This window comes from Mya arenaria, chromosome 10 (genome assembly GCF_026914265.1).
Source record: "Mya arenaria isolate MELC-2E11 chromosome 10, ASM2691426v1".
In the NCBI taxonomy this organism is placed as follows: domain Eukaryota; kingdom Metazoa; phylum Mollusca; class Bivalvia; order Myida; family Myidae; genus Mya; species Mya arenaria.
The window spans coordinates 38,473,418-38,491,377 of NC_069131.1; the positions used below are offsets into that span (position 1 = coordinate 38,473,418).

General features: G+C 36.8%; 1 protein-coding gene across 4 annotated transcripts in view; it reads left to right on the forward strand.

Annotated features, from left to right (window-relative positions):
* The window catches only part of LOC128204252 (uncharacterized), a 146,689-nt gene that overhangs the window by 18,140 nt on the left and 110,589 nt on the right, over positions 1–17,960 (forward strand). The window contains exons 2-6 of one of the 4 annotated variants that reach the window (XM_052905649.1): positions 3,878–4,576; positions 7,128–13,883; positions 14,252–14,468; positions 15,016–15,143; positions 16,018–17,248. In XM_052905649.1, the coding sequence (XP_052761609.1) occupies positions 4,027–4,576; positions 7,128–10,066 (3,489 nt within the window). In that variant the 5' untranslated portion in view covers positions 3,878–4,026 and the 3' untranslated portion in view covers positions 10,067–13,883; positions 14,252–14,468; positions 15,016–15,143; positions 16,018–17,248. Of the gene's footprint in view, positions 1–3,877; positions 4,577–7,127; positions 14,469–15,015; positions 15,144–16,017; positions 17,249–17,960 lie in introns of those variants that run through there. The other 3 variants (XM_052905647.1, XM_052905646.1, XM_052905648.1) reach the window with 3 other exon arrangements.

The following is a 17,960-nucleotide window of genomic DNA, read 5'->3' on the forward strand; positions in this document are numbered from 1 at the left end:
TCATGGATAGTAATTGGGTTGGTGGAATAGTTAACAACTGCACACATGCATAGCAAACATACAATCAACGATAGTAATTGGGTTGGCGGGATAGTTAACAACTGCACACATGCATAGCAAACATACTATCAACGATAGTAATTGGGTTGGCGGGATAGTTAACAACTGTACACATGCATAGCAAACATACTATCAACGATAGTAATTGGGTTGGCGGTGTAGTTAACAACTGCACACATGCATAGCAAACAGACAATCATGGATAGTAATGGGGCGAGTGGGATACTTAACAACTGCACACATGCATAGCAAACATACAATCATGGATAGTAATTGGGTTGGCAGAATAGTTAACAACTGCACACATGCATAGCAAACAGACAATCATGGATAGTAATGGGGCGAGTGGGATACTTAACAACTGCACACATGCATAGCAAACATACAATCATGGATAGTAATGGGGTTGGCGGAATAGTTAACAACTGCACACATGCATAGCAAACATACAATCATGGATAGTAATTGGGTTGGTGGAATAGTTAACAACTGCACACATGCATAGCAAACATACAATCAACGATAGTAATTGGGTTGGCGGGATAGTTAACAACTGCACACATGCATAGCAAACATACAATCAACGATAGTAATGGGGTTGGTGGGATAGTTAACAACTGCACACATGCATAGCAAACATACTATCATGGATAGTAATTGGGTTGGTGGAATAGTTAACAACTGTACACATGCATAGCAAACATACAATCATGGATAGTAATGGGGCGGGTGGGATAGTTAACAACTGCACACATGCATAGCAAACATACAATCATGGATAGTAATGGGGCGAGTGGGATACTTAACAACTGCACACATGCATAGCAAACCTTTTAATGGTAACGGGGTTGGCGGAATAGTTAACAACTGCACACATGCATAGCAAACAATCATGGATATTGATGGGGCGGGTGGGATACTTAACAACTGCACATGTGCATAGCAAACCATTAATAGTAATGGGGTTGGCGGAATACTTAAGGACTGCACACGTGCATAGCAAACCATTAATAGTAATGAAGTTGTCGGAATACTGACCAAATGTTGATGCGTGTGTGATATATTTGTGAAGTTTGTAGGTTTGTAGCGCTCCTGTAGAAGTGTTTGGTCCATTACTTGGTGCCTGTAAACAGGGCTCATATTTCAGTTTTACTCATGGGTTTGTCTCTGTAGTTGTCAAGGTATTCTTCTAAACACTGGGTTTTTTTTGTTCGTCGTCGTAATAAAACTCAAGCCTTGGTCGTAACTTAAAAAAGTCCAATATTCAACGGGAGTTTGGTTATATACTCCCAGACACCAGGTAAGGATGTAGCAAAGCAAACACTCCAATATGTTATTTTCCGCCAATTTTTGAGATGCTTTTATACCGTACCAAAATTTAACTGAAAACAATCTCATTAGCATATCCCGTAATTTACTGCAATGTCTGTTTCTTTCTCCATGCGAACGTCACTATCATATTTGTTTTCAATGCAAAGTTGATTTATTATCATAATAAATAAGATATATATGGTAAGACGAAGGCTTTTTATTTTTATTATTAATATATTTTATGAGATAATAAAACAATCAAACTGAAAAAAATATAATGAAGGTCCAACACATGTCGTGGTTTTATGACCTTGTCGCTTAAATTTAATCTCATTTACACACCGTGGCGCATGATAAATATAACACGAATCTCCACTGATTGAAATGAATGACGGAATGAATTCAGCATAGACGTGTTGGTTATATTTTATAAACGATATCTGACTAGTGCTAAACACAGGCATTTCCAAGTAGCATATTCACTCAGGTACTATAAATGTGCCTATTTTTAGAATGTCAAGTGGTGTAATCATCATATAAAGCTTGTGCGATGAATTTAGCTTGATATAATGAATGTTATGTTACCGCCTTACGGTTGCCTCCCTTAGTTATTAAGTATCCATTTGCTGTCATAAACAACGTAGATATTTCTCGTCATTTAAAAGGTAAAATATGATCAATTAAGTCATTTTACACGAACATCAGGTTGAACGCATTTGTTTAAAGAGGTATTGATTTACTTGAAAATAAATTGAGATTTTTATTTCACTAAAAGTATTGTTAAAATTGCGATAAAAATCGGCAGTGAAATACCGACTTTTGTGGTCGAATTTTAATACAGTATTGATATTTGACAAATGACATAATACTGATATCCAGCTTTTAAGTATTAAGTATTTAGAATACATTAAAAGATTTACACTAGTTATTCAGTTTGGCTCCGTACGGACTGAATGGAGTGAAAAAAAGTCTGTGACAGTGAACCGTTCAAACCGCTGGGACAAAATTGACAATCACTGGTAATTATTAATTTTCACTGTGTGGCTTTGTATTATTTCAAGAGAGGAAGAGAGATCATATATGATATGCTTGTATTGATGAAATCGCGTGACTCAACTTTTCGTATTTTCCTCTAGTTTGTATATTAAATAATTGACCTGACTTGATTAAAACATGGACTACTTTCGAAAGTAAAATTATTCCACAGCAAACAAATGTTTTTAAGTTCAATTCCTCGTGTTTTATCAATTCTTCAAATAATTAATTCATGTTTTGCTCTAGCTGAATTATCCACCTCCGCGCCGAAAATTTCGGGAGGGGTTTATTGTTTGGGTGTTAACCGATCGTCCGTCCCTCATTCTGTCTGCTAGTCCTGCTAGTGACTTTATTTTTTCTGTGCTGGACTATATCTTGGTATGGATTGGTCAGATAATATTCAAACTTGATCAGAATGTTCCACGTTATCAAATATTGCCCAGTTGTTAAAATTGGGTAATCAGGCGTCAAAAACTAAATCATTATGTCATACCTTAGAAATATCTTGGTAAAAACAAATGCAATAAATACGTTCTTTAAGACTTGATCGAAAGTGTGTTGGGGGCCTCATACATGTATCAGCATGCATGCGGGGCAGATGGGGGGTCTCAGAGATGTATCATCACATGTGTTTTGGGCCTCATACATGTATCAGAATGTATGCAGGGGAGGGGGGGGGGGGGGGGCTAACACATGTATCATCACATGTGTTTGGGCCTCATACATGTATCAGCATGTATGTGGGGGGTGATCAGAGATGTATCATCACATGTGTTGGGGGCCTCATACATGTATCAGCATGTATGCGGGAGCGGGACTCAGAGATGTATTATCACATGTGTTGGGGGCCTCATACATGTATCAGAATGTATGCGAGGCGGGGGGGTGCTCAGAGATGTATCATCACATGTGTTGGGGGCCTCATACATGTATTAGCATGTATGCGGGGGCCTTCATATATGTATCAGAATATATGGATACGTTTTAGGTGCACCTGTACCAGGGGAATGTGGAGGGCATGTGCGGATGTGTAAGGACGCCGAACGCACTTATATATGTATCAGTCGGGATTTGGGCACGCACAATGTATCAGGGCGATGGAATTTGTGTGGGGATGCCCAGGAGGGTCACATGTTTCAGGGGCATGCGGAGGGGATGTGCGGGTGTGGGGGTCACCTACACATGTATCATGTGGGGGCTAGGCATATGTTTGTGGGGGGGGGGGCACTCTTACATATATCAGGGGTGTGAACAGGTAAGGGAAGTGCGAGGTCCGAGGGTGGGGTGACGGGTCAAGCACACAGGTACCATCAACAAATGTTTTTACCTTCAGCCGAGATATTGAAAAAAGCAGCTTTAACGTATTTACATTTCAAAATGAATGCGCATATTTTTAGATTATACCAATCATACTTATATTATGTACAATATATAATATGTCTATATTTTTGTTTTGATTTTACAACTTCAGATGAGCGTGAAACACTATGCCAAAACGTCGACGTAGACCTTCGCATAACAACCATCTCATTTGAAATTCACAATAGACATTCAATATAAAAATATTTAGTACAACAACAATACTTTTCATATAAGTATAAGTAATACAAAAAAGTTATCATGGGAAATTCTTTGAAAAAGAGAAGAAGAAAAACTGATGATAGGACGCATCAAGCAGGCCTTGAGGAAACTGCAAACACTCCTGCTGGTGGTTTTCAGCGTACATCAGAGCAAGGAAATGATCAGCTACAAGACAAAGTAGAAGGTGGCGATAAGGCTACAGAAGGTCTCGACAACCTATCGAGCCAAACAAACAAACAAAGAGACGATATCAACGCGATAGTGGTTGACAAGACAACAGAAATACATGATGTTTTTCGGTCGCACCAGACACGTTTAGAAAACATTACAAACGTTTTAGCCGGGGAACTCGAGGAAACAGCAGATAGAACAATAAAACCACAAGTATCAAGCTTTAATGAACTAGTAAGTAAAGAAAAGAGAACTATCAACTTGTTAGCTGCAGACTTTGAAGACACTGCGCATCGAGAAAGACGACTTCTTAATGAGGACGTAGAAACACACAAGCGAGACATTGACGCCCTAGCTACTAGGAGGAAGGACGAGATTTCACAGCAGCAGAAGCAGGTGGATGAAGCCTTCAGAACGGGTAGGTTAAATGTTAATAGTATCGAAACGATGGAATCCTGTATATAATCGTTTCCGATGATTTCTGCACCCACCAGTAGGTACCTAAATATCTAAATATAAAAGCCACTGTTAAAATAGGATAATGTCAAATTTGATTTTTTTTTACTTTATCACTATCAATCGCAACTATATAAACATTTCAGGATGTGTCTACTATCATTGTTTAAAAACTGAAATACCGGTTAGTAATCACTACACGCTAGTGCAATTATGAATGTGGAGTACATCTTCTCACTGTGTATCCCCTTGAGCGGCGAAAACACTTATAAACCCACTGTATACACTATTTAAACTTACAATGGCAAGTATTATTGTCAAAATCGTACAATGATATTATCGATGTTTCAGCTTTTGCTTTAGCAAAAAGGCCACTCAAAAGCCAATAAGCCTCTCGTCTGTTAAATAGTTATATTTTTTTTGCATTCATTAAAAAAAAATATATGTTTAATATAACAATCTTACCGTATGTACCTCTCACATTTTATTTCTCTTTGGAAAATTTAAAACCAATTTTACAAATTCCAGAAAATGCTTTTGGACAATTAGGCCATACCAATTTGTTTTTATGTTTAGCGTCCGCTGGTGGATAGGTTTTAGTCTTCCTGGTCGAAAAACGGCACATTTTATATGATCATCGATCTTACCGAAATAAATTATTTCCCGTTTACTTTAATTTCCATGACAAAACACAAGTGTAAACAGCATGCCCATACGCTTTACTTGTATTATTGGTATTTGATATCAGAAATGATGCATTCTGTGTGATTCCCGTGATCAACCCACTAAAATACAAGGTTTATTTGAACTCAATACTGTGGAAGTCTATCTAAAAAATGAAGATTGTCCAGAATTGAGGCTCTAGTGTCTATATTATACATCGAATATCACTAATTTGGTATTTGTGTCTTTCGGGGTTCGTTTTTTCAGGATAGTTAAACATTAAAAACAATTTTGGTTAATTATAGCTCACGTGACTTGTCCATGTTAAAATCTCATATACACATCATGGGTAACATCATACGGCACGGTTTTGACCAGCTGACATGATTCTGTCACATAACACGCGCGTCTTAAAATAGACTTCTTTTGTTTCCCAAGTCAGAGGTTGATATGACAATCATGGTGGGGTTTCTTTATATGAGGTTGCGAAACATAAATTGTACGCGTACGCTTGACGAAACGTGCAGGTGGTTGCAGTTGTGTTTAAAATTCCGTTGCTTAATTTATCTTAAATTTGTTCTAGTTGGCTTGCTGTTTTTGCATAAATCACGCTGCTCGTGCTATCGTTAGTGAAATTCTAAAATACACATTCCTGGATGATTCCGTGCGCAATAAGTGCACATACCTGGGTGGCGTGTGGGCAAAATGTACACATTTCTGGATGACGTAGTGCCCAACATGTAAACATTCCTCGATGACGTAGTGCGCAGCATGAACACATTTCTCGATGACGTGCTGCGCAAAAAGAAGTCCACACTTTCTTGTACAAGTAACTGTACAAGTAGTGTTTCGCAATCTCATTATTGATCGTAAAGACATATACATGTACAATTTGAAATCACAACGAACACACAAATGAATAAACAAGTACAAGCAAGGGAGTTTATTCATATAGTAGAATATATATTCATGTGCTAAGTGTCATATTCTATGATTAAATTTGTTCAGGTTATGCTCTCTGTAAATCCCAAACACTTCATGAAAAATCAGTGGAGGCTTTAAAGCTGCACTCTCACAGTTTTACCGTTTTTACAAGCTTTTTTTATTTTTTGTCTTGGATAGAGCTTATTTTTGCGTAAATATCAGCAAACCAAAGATAAAAAATTTCTGACAGAAGATCAGATCTCAGATTTGCATATTTCCGTTCGAAAATCAGTGTTTTATGGCTTAAACCGTTATTAACGGTTTAAGAAAAATGCATAAAACATTAATTTTTGAACTGCGATCTATTTTTTGTAAGCAGTCTTATATCACTCTTTTCCATAGTTTTCGCAAAAATTGGCTCGTTCCAAGAAAATAAAGAGGTTGTCAAAACATTCAATCTGTGAGAGTGCAGCTTTAAGCTTCATAACTGATCTATTATCACTTCACTGTGAGGGAGCAAGCAAAGCACGTGATCACAAAATTAGACGACCTCGTTGCAATTGCCCCGAATCACGCATACTTTTATATATTGTCTAATACAAGTGGTATTGATAAGCGTGTTTGAAATTTAGTCATTTTTTTAGTGTTTTCGCAGTTTTAAGTTACACAAAAAATGTGGTCGTCTGCATCACCGATTCTGAACATTTTTTTCAATGTTCTCAAAATGTGCAACATCACCGTGTCGTTCGGTGGGTTATTAATTTAAATACCATTAAGGAAGACAATTTCAACATGTGTTTTGTAATATCAATTTCACCGTTGTCGTTCTCATTTGTAGTCTCGTGCGATCTTTACTCCTCACAGTGTCACCTAAATAATCGTTCAATATCAAATGTAAAATATGACCAAAATATTCTATGTTTCAGGCCTCAAAAAAACTCTTCTTCAACACCATTTAAAAAGCAATTCTACACTTTCGCTAGGGCCGTTCTTTCGTCATGGTGACTCCCGCCTGGAGGATTTTTACATGCCTCCAAGGCTTTTTGAAGTATTGCAAAAAATAAAGGTTGATACCGACAACCGGGCAACAGAAAACCAGAAATCTCCTATTACATCACTTGAACAGCTACTGACACCTAATGATAAAACGAACAAAATCACAATCATAACCGCGAATGCTGGTGTTGGTAAAACATCATTTTGTAAGTTTGTAGCTGTTTTGTGGTGCGCATTACATGACGACCAAACGGATACAATCAGCAAATTTAAAGAGAGGTTTGACATTCCCTTTGCTTCTTTAGAAGACATACCCTATCTCCTCTACATTCCAATGAGGGATATTCCGCCGGACCGCACCCATTCCATTGAAGATATCATCTTTGCTCACTTGGAAAATGAGATTGGATACCAGAAGCAAGACCGAGAAAAACTGGAAAGGGTATTCATAGACGAACGTTGTTTGGTCATCTTAGATGGATTGGACGAGGCTTCTTTGTCAACGTTGAACTCACCAATGGCAAACCGGAAGTACAGCATAATTATAACATGCCGCCTATGGAAACTTGCAGATATGGCATTGCCGAAGTACATGCATGTTAGTATTGACGATCTCAGCCAAATTTCACAAAAACAGCTGTTTAAACACGTGAATCAAATCTTAAACATTTTTTACGGGACAACTTTTGAAGTTGAAGACTTCTTTGCCACTTTAAAAACACTGAAACTGCAGTCACTTTCCTCTAACACGCTCGTTGGACTCCAACTTTACTGCATCTGGCAAGATCGACGTATGGACGACGAAACACCAGAAAATAAAAAAACTAGTGTAATGCTTGGGCCAACAAGATCACACATCTATGCAGATATATTGGAAATGATGTTCAGCGTAGTAAACAACAAAAGCAAAGATAACTCAGAACGTCCACATACACCATCTCCCGCACAAAGGCCTCTTCCTAAATATTTTGAGGGACGGAAGCTGTGTAAAGCAAAATCTTCTTTGATTTATGAAACAGGAAAAGTTGCTTTTGAGATGTTAATTAACTCGAAGAACGATTTTAACCAGGCAACCATGAATTCGTTACAAGATGAGCAATTTCTTTTAAATTCAGGACTGATCTCAGCCGATAGGTCACACAAGTGCAGTATTGAAAGCAAAGTGTACCGATTTCTACACAAAACCTACCAGGAAATGTTAGCAGCATTATATATTTCGTCACTGGATTTCAAGAGTGAAGACTGGCTTGCGTTTGAGAACAACTTCAATACTGCGTTTTCACCGGACTTAATGTCCTTCCTGTGCGTGATGAATTACGAGCATGGCCGGCGATGTTCGGAAATGTTCGGGGATACGGAGCGGGAGTTTTACAGAGGAGATACATTTTATTCAAATGAGATCTCCGAGTATCAAGAGGCCGTGCTATTAGCTTACAACGAATGTGTGAACAATGGTGTGTCAAATCCGCAACTTACGTTAAGACATGCATACCTAGATAGGGAAAACATTGCGGCAAATTATCCACTGTTGCAACACAGCCGTAATGGATTGAAGTCGTGCGCTATTAAATGTTCCGAAGAATACCCTGTTATCATCAGCATGACAGGCATGGAACAACTGAACACATTATGTATATCCAGTGAAAATGAGAACGATGCTTATCCACAAACTATTCCAACATGTTCTTTAAACAAATTAACAGTACTGTGTCTGTTCAATTTGTACATAGAAAATGACAACCTACACCTGGCATCATGTGAGAATCTTAAAATTTTGGTTCTGAATAACGTCCACCTCCAGCATATGACTATCGCCCCGGCACAGCTGGAGAAGTTCTGGGTCTACATCAAGGATGACATGCTGGAGAAGACACCCCCAATGGAGGTGACATTCGCACGCGGGGAACAGTTTACAGGCAAATTACGAAAGCTCAGTCTGCACAACGTTACTTTGAATGAAACCCTTAATATACGGCAGTGTGATAAACTACAAGAACTGTGGTTGCACGCATTAACACTTCCTGACGACTTCCACCTGGACCTGTCCTCATTCACGGACCTCACTGAAGTTACACTACAGAATCTCCGTCTCCACCATGTGACCATAGCCCCTGCAAAGCTGGAGAAGTTCTGGGTCACCATCAAGGATGACATGGTAGAGAAGACTACCCCAATGGAGGCGACATTCGCACACGGGAAACAGTTTACAGAGAAATTACGAGAACTCATTCTGTACAACTTTACTTTAAATGAAACCCTTAATTTACGGCAGTGTGATAAACTACAAAAACTGTGGTTGTGCAGATTAACATTTCCTGACGACTTCCACCTGGACCTGTCCTCCTGCACGGACCTCACTGAAGTAAGACTACAGAACATCAACCTCAAGCATGTGACCATAGCCCCGGCCCAGCTGGAGAAGTTCTGGGTCTACATCGAGGATGACATGGTAGAGAAGACACCCCCAATGGAGGTGACATTCGCACAAGGGGAACAGTTTACAGAGAAATTACGACAGCTCATTCTGCACAACGTTACTTTTAATGAAACCCTTAATATACGGCAGTGTGATAAACTACAAAAACTGCAGCTGGCCACATTAACATTTCCTGACGACTTCCACCTGGACCTGTCCTCCTGCACGGACCTCACTGAGATCTATTTTTTTAACCTTCGTCTCCTGCATGTGACCATCGCCCCGGCCCAGCTGGAGGTGTTTTGTGTATCTATCAATAATCAGATGCGGAAGAAGACACCGCCTATGGAGGTGACATTTGCAAATGGTGAACACTTTACAAAGAAACTACGAGAGCAAAGGATGGACAATGTTACTTTAAAAACAACCCTTGATATACCAGAGCGTGATTAACAACGCAATCTTCGCCCTACCACATGTAAATTATCGTAAAAGATAAACGTGAGATTAAGTGACTTGAAAAATGCTAAGGGTAAGTAATCTGCACGTTATCAGTATGAATGTCATTTTCTTGAACAATATTTTCTTATTAATATATCCCACAGTTAAATCAGTTGAATAGCTAAGATTTGTGCAAGTTATCCAATATATCTTAAACATTTAAAAAAAAAACGAATTTACTTTTCTTTTTTACTTCTTAAAGCTGCACTCTCACAGATTAACCATTTTTACAACTTTTTAATTTTTTGTCTTGGAAACAGAAATTTTTTACGTAAATATCTGCAAACCAATGATAAAAGAATGCTGACAAATGATCGGATCGCAGATTTGCATATTTCCGTTCGAAAATTAATGTTTAATGGCTTTAACCTTACTAACGGTTTAAGTAAAATGCATAAAACGTTAACCTAAATCTGACATCTAATATTTTTCCAGCAGGCTTATATAATTAGTTTCCATGGATTTTCGCAAAAATTGGCTCGTTCCAAGACAAAAAAAAGTTGTCAAAACGTTCAATCTGTGAGAGTGCAGCTTTAAATATGTTTTTCATATCTTGTAAATATTTTGATTTTATTATTTAATTAAACATTGTTTTACCCTGTGAATCACAGTCCTAGGAACAGGCGTATTATATCAAAAGACATATTTTGTGCAAATAGTTTGTTGGATCAAGGGGGGTACTTTAGATAAACATAAAATGTTCGTGATATTGTATATAACTACTCGGGTTTATGAAAGTAATACTTACTGTGTAAATGTGAGGATAATTCGAATACTTGGCCGATTGTTCGGAACATTGTTCAAGTTAACAACGTTGTTAACGTAATCGCTTACTTTCAGATCGTTGCTGCTCTGAAAATCTAATGGATTTAATTGATGTCTGCTGTATATCTTAAAAAAGATTTAAGACCGCCCAAGCAGCTGTATGTTATATATTTCATATAAATACGCGAGCACATAATGAAATAGTTAATTTTTAAACGTTATTATCGATGTCGTAAATCACATTGATTACTTCGACAATGTTCTGAACAATCGAGCCAGTGTTTACAACACCAGTGAAAATCAATGTGGTATAGCCTGAAAAGATCATCAATAGTACATAGTGTACATATATAACTAAAACTTATAACAATATTTATTAACATTGATAGTTATAGCAATATTCATTAACATTTTTGGTTATGGCAATATTTATTAACATTTATAGTTACACCAATATTCATTAATATTTATAGTTACACCAATATTCATTAACATTTATAGTTATAGAAATATTCATTCACACTTTTGTAATCTGATGACATACATGTTTAATTAATGATGGATGGCTTATCTTAATGCACTAACACATCTTTGTATCCTAAAGATGGATGGCTTATCTATTGGCGTACCCTTATGCACTTATACGCCTTTTCATCCTAATAAAGGATGGCTTACCTTAATGCAATTATACATCTTTGCATATCGATGATGGGTTACTTACCTTAATGCACTAACACGGCTTTGCAATCGAATATTAGATAGCTTACCTTAATACATTAACACTTCTTTGCAGCATAATGAAGGATGGCTTACCTTAGTTCACTCACACCTCTTTGCAGCATAATGACGGATGGCTTACCTTAATACATTAACACTTCTTTGCAGCATAATGAAGGATGGCTTACCTTAGTTCACTCACACCTCTTTGCAGCATAATGACGGATGGCTTACCTTAATACACTAACACATCTGTGCAGCATAATGAAGGATGGCTTACCTTAGTTCACTCACACATCTTTGCAGCATAATGACGGATGACTTACCTTAATGCACTGACACATCTGTGCAGCAGATAGCTTACCTTAGTTCACACACACATCCGTGTAGCCTTATGATTGATCATTAACGTTCATGTTGTTCTAAAAAACGAACATTCAACAATTCGCATAGATACCGTCCACGCAAATATTGCTGAAACTAGTTTTGTCACTTTTTTAAACAATGAAATCTAAAGAAGTGGTGAATGTGTTTGAAAACGAAAACTATTGACATATCAATGTATATTTACATGTATTTTGTTTAGAATCGACAATTATATGTCCATTAGAATTTGCCATATAGTTCGCTTTATGCTATCTCTTTGGTGTAATTCTCTGTAGATTATGTTTGCCATGAACTTTAAATTATGCATGTATTCACATTAACTGTTGGATCTCATGTAGATGGTAGATATTGTCAATCATATTGTAATTTTCATTACGAACCTATGTTTAATAATGTTGATCAGATGGTCATCTATTAAGTCGTTATTTCATATGTAAACACACTTAAGAGTGTACTTATTGTCAAGGAATCTATTTTTTTCATGTATTGTGTTTGCATTTTATCATTATTTGATTTGCAATTTAGAATGTAAATTTGAAGATGAAGCATATGTTTCATCTGTTATGATAAAAGAAGGAACTTTTAACAAACGGGTTGATTTTCGTTGGTCACAATGTGATCACAGTCACTTGGAATTTCTAAACCAAACATCTATTTAATGAGTGGTCAACATTTTATTTTGTCCTTTCAAAAGGAAATACTTCTCAAGTGTTCTGATTTTTCTGACATTTATTTCTGTAAATAAGCAGTTTGATTTTTATCAGATAAGGCGGTAAAAATAAATATTGACTGGTCAAGAAAGTGGGTAGTTTACAAAATAGTATGTTGACCACTAAAACATTTTATATGTTCTTATGTTTGTAATTACGTACTTACTATTATTAACCATTACATAATCAGTAAATATATCTTTACTTTACAACGAAATGGACATGAGCATCAGTCATATAGTTGTTTATTTGTGTCTTTTTTGAACACATGAGGTTTTTGTAGTGATCTCTAGTTATCCATCTGAACACCTCGGCCATTTTCCATCGAAAACTACCTCTGATATATATTGGCGGTTGACATTGTCAGAATGTTTACATTTAAGTACGCTACAAGTTGATCGTGTAGTAATTAAAATGTAGCAGTTTAACCCAATGGCTTTCCTCTAGGAACCTTAATAAGTTATGCACTAATACACTTCAATGGCAATTGAACTTGAACATAGTAGTATACAATACACATTTAACACTGAAACTACTTCCGAGATTGTTTTCTATGGAAAATGGCTGATGTTTTGCAAATGTGTATGAAGTTGCGCCAGAAGACCACTAGACATCTCTGGTACCTAACTCTCAGCACTCTGTTGTCTCCTTGCGCCAGAAGACCACCAGACATCTCTGGTACCTAACTCTCAGCACTCTGGTGTAGCCTTGTGCCAGAAGACCACTAGACATCTCTGGTACCGGACTCTCAGCACTCTTGTGTCGCAATGCGCCAGAAGACCACTAGACATCGCTGATACCTAACACTCAGTACTCTGGTGTCGGCTTGTGCCAGAAGACCACCAGACATCTCTGGTTCCTGACTCTCAGCACTCTTGTGTCGCAATGCGTCAGAGGACCACTAGACATCTCTGGTACATAACACTCAGCACTCTGGTGTCGCCTTGTGCCAGAAGACCACTAGACATCTCTGGTACTGGACTCTCAGCACTCTGGTGTCGCCTTGTGCCAGAAGACCACCAGACATATCTGGTACCGGACTCTCAGCACTCTGGTATCGCCTTGCGCCAGAAGACCACCTGACATCTCTGGTTCCTGACTCTCAGCACTCTTGTGTCGCCATGCGCCAGAAGACCACTAGACATCTCTGGTACCGGACTCTCAGCACTCTGGTGTCGCCTTGGCATTAGGTATGTACTCGTATATACATTTGTAAACCACAAGCCATCTATTAAATGAACAACTAAAACCAACAAGAAATTAGGCTGGTCTGTACATAAATAAAATATATGTAATTCATGATAAAAATAAATTTTGCGCAAAAAATGTTCACACAAACCCATATATTCGTGTTTTTGTTTGTAAAGAAGACAAAACAAATACCGAAAAGTTTCTAATACTTTTTATAATGTTTGAAAAATCTCTGACTGAAATATAAACATTCTCCTTTTAGATGAATGGTTCACTGGGTATTTATGTAATTGTAAGAAAAACAAATTATTACGAATGATTCACAGCTTGCTTAAACAATGTTGTCGTCTGCAATTATGTTTTATAGACAAAGATCTAGCTTTCAGTCTTTGTGAAGTGAAATCAACAAAGTGGCAGACATCAGGCAGTGGAATGCGAACCACTGCATGAAAATACAGTACACGTTTCACATACGAAAATGTAGAGATACCTGTTGCTACTTACCAAAGCGGACCACGAGGTGAGGAATTATCATCACAGGGACTTCCGGATCCTATCCTGGACAAAGATAATCAACATTATAGGTATGCTGCTCTGGCGATGTAAATCAAATTAATAGATTACTTAAATTATGTCACTTATGTTTTGTTTATCATTATTAGTATCATTATTATTATCATTATTATTTTATTATCATTATCATTATTATTATTATTATTATTATTATTATTATTATTATTATTATTATTGTTATTATCATTATTCATAGTTAAAAGGTCAAACAAGGACAGTATCGTCAAGGTTACTGATAAATCTGATCGGCCTCCGTCAAAACCTATGGTAGCTTCAGCTCAGACACTCGGGATGTAAATGCTTCAATGAGACACCAGCATAACAAGAAAAACCTTCCCTTAAATACTGTGTACAAAACTGGGAGTGAACGATCTTTTTTTTTCTTTTACATCTATTATAATTGAATATTTTTAGGAGTGCTTATAAAATATTTAAAGAGATCAATTGTCATTGTATTTCTTGTGTTGAAGTTTGTTTAACTGTGCATTTAGTACTATATATGATAACACTTACTGATTTTTTTTCATTTAGTAATTGTGATGTGTTTTATTTCTTCAGCGAGCTGTCATTCATCAACTTTAGGAAACATCCCTGATCAACGTCTCTTCCAGTTCATGTTGATACTGACCAAGCCAGCAGCAGTTCCGCTGATCTTTATCCATATGCTCTTGAGGATAAATAAGAAGGTGGGGAAAAAACATATACTTTTTTCAAAAATTAACGTGTTTGCGGTATTCAGTTTTTATAAAGAATATGATATCCTTTTAGTGTACAAGTGTTAAATACATTCTTGTCAAATGCGTGCGTCAAATCTGTTTTGCAAAGGAAAGTAATGGTATTGTTATATCCTTTGCTGGCATTTGCTAACGAAAAGTATGCTTTGGCCTTATTATCTAAAAACTTTAATAAACATTCATAGAATCTCTTTTACTTTTTAGCAGATAAAAATAAAACACATGTTCAGCAAGGGGCATAAATTTGTACATAATTCGGAAAGTCAATTGTTCAACTTTGAACTAATTAGTTTCAATTGGTCAAGTCAGGCCTGGCGTTATCGTCCCAAAACATCTCATAATTCAAATTATTCAAATGAATCTGGGTACACATATTGGTTTATACGTATTTTTAGCTCATTTATGACGAAAAGCTACTAACTCATAAGTTCACCCTTGCGTCCGTAACCTTTGCATAAATCAGTACTGTGTCCTTTTTGAGACGCCATGGGAAAGGACCCTGGTGGGTATCGAACCGGGTATCGAACCCACAATCGCTTTGCCGTCTTTGGTGAGATACGGACACCTTTACCGCTAGAGCATTTTCACCCTTTGTATACACATAGGTAGAGACAATGTCACCATTCTTACTAAGGGGCATAACTCTAATTTAAATACAGTAATATTTACCGGCCTAAAGAAAATACTGAGGTATGCTCCCTTTTCGATTTCAAAAATAAAGACGAGCATTGGCGTCCGCTCCGTGGCGTGTTTCCAATGTTCATTGAGAGAATTCCAATTACATTGCTTCTTTTATGGGTTTCCAGTTTTATATTCTGTGTTACAGAAGTCTCATCTGAAGGGCCTGACCATTCTGTTGAACATACCAATCCAGCTGCGGAAGGCTTATTTGACCATCTTACGGAACCAACATTCTCAATGACTGCTAAAACAGGACTTGCATTGTTCACTGTCATGAATGTAACAAACCTCGACTGTACTGCAGTCGCACTAACATACGAACATAACTTTCTGATTGCTAAATGTATATCATCAATTCAACTTTACTTGTGGAGCTCCCAAACCAGAGTGGTAGTATCTAGAAAACAGTTGGAAAACCCATAGTTATACCCTTTTATGCAAGCAAATTAAGTAACGGAATGAACGTGTGTTGTGATTCTTGGACATTGGTGGTGTTATTGTTAGCTCTTCGAAAACTAAAAACAAACCTGGGTGTCCCATTTATGAGATCTGCATGAAAAATGGAAAAGATCCAATCGCCAAGCGCCCATATTGTAAATAAAACATGAAGTAGACAACTGGAACATTCATAAGAATATGTTGCAATATGGATGATATACTACAATGACAGTGAATGTGTAGAAAAAACAATCGGTTTTTTTGTTGAGAATATTAGAAACCAGAGTTCTGTTTATATTTTGTATAATTTTATAGCAAAAGGTATTCTTCGTAGAAGGGCTTTGTAAGCTGTTGTGTACTCAAGAAATAAATTCAGGCTATTTGTGTCAGCCATGGTAACGTTCTTGCGAACACTATGCAACACGGTTAACCTTCATCATAACTAAACTTATCATTTAAAAATTTCAAATGAAACTTGTTAACAGCGAGCAAAATACACAAGTATAGTAACGGTCATTAATAGATTTAATTATTATTAAAATGCCCTTTTAAATGTTGAAATTAGGAAGGAGCATTGGCGTTCTTTCCGCAACACTTCCATTTGATACAATAATTATATTGAGTGGTCGGAAGCAAAGTCCTTATTTCAAGAGCAACACTTGTATTGATAGGTTTAGAATCTGTGAATCCCAAACCAAGGTTTGTGTTGATGTCTGAGAAAAGGAAGTGTAATTTTGTATGATTTTGATAAGATACAAAGCTGTTTTCCTTGATATATGTTTGATCATATATTTTTTTATATATTTGTGTGTAAAAATGGAATTGTTTGTATAAAAAACAGCTTGACCTAATGTTTAAATGAATTGCTAATGGAAAGAAAAAAAATGTGTTTTGTGTGTATTTTTGTAAGAATTTCCGAAATAAACCTGAATAAAATGTTGAATACAGAATGTGTTATTTGTGTAAAAAAAAGACCATTATAATTATGTTAGATTTGACCTTTTTACATCTTAATTCTTACCAATTAACCAATATAGTGATATGCCCAGATTTAGGACAGTTTTTTTGGCATTAAAGTTATAAAAGCTATACCTACCTACACTAAAAGCAAAAGGAAGACGTAAGGAGAAATAAGTCTAGCATGATGTTTTCATTTTTTACAATATATTTGTATAAAAAGGCAATAAGCCAGTTGAAAGGATCAACTCCTACAAGGAGTGGAATATACGTACAAGTAGTGAAATACACGTACAAGTAGTGAAATACACGCACGAGTAGTGGAATACACGTACAAGTAGTGGAACACAAGTATAAGTAGTGAACGACACGTATAAAAAGTGAACTACACATACATGTAGTGAAATACACGTTCAGGTATTGAAATTCACGGACAAGTAGTGGAAGACACGTACAAGTAGTGAAATACACGTACAAGTAGTGAAATACACGTACAAGTAGTGAAATACACGTACAAGTAGTGAAATACACGTTCAGGTATTGAAATTCACGGACTAGTAGTGGAATACACGTACAAGTAGTGAAATACACGTACAAGTAGTGAAATACACGTACAAGTAGTGAAATACACGTACAAGTAGTGAAATACACGTTCAGGTATTGAAATTCACGGACTAGTAGCGGAAGACACGT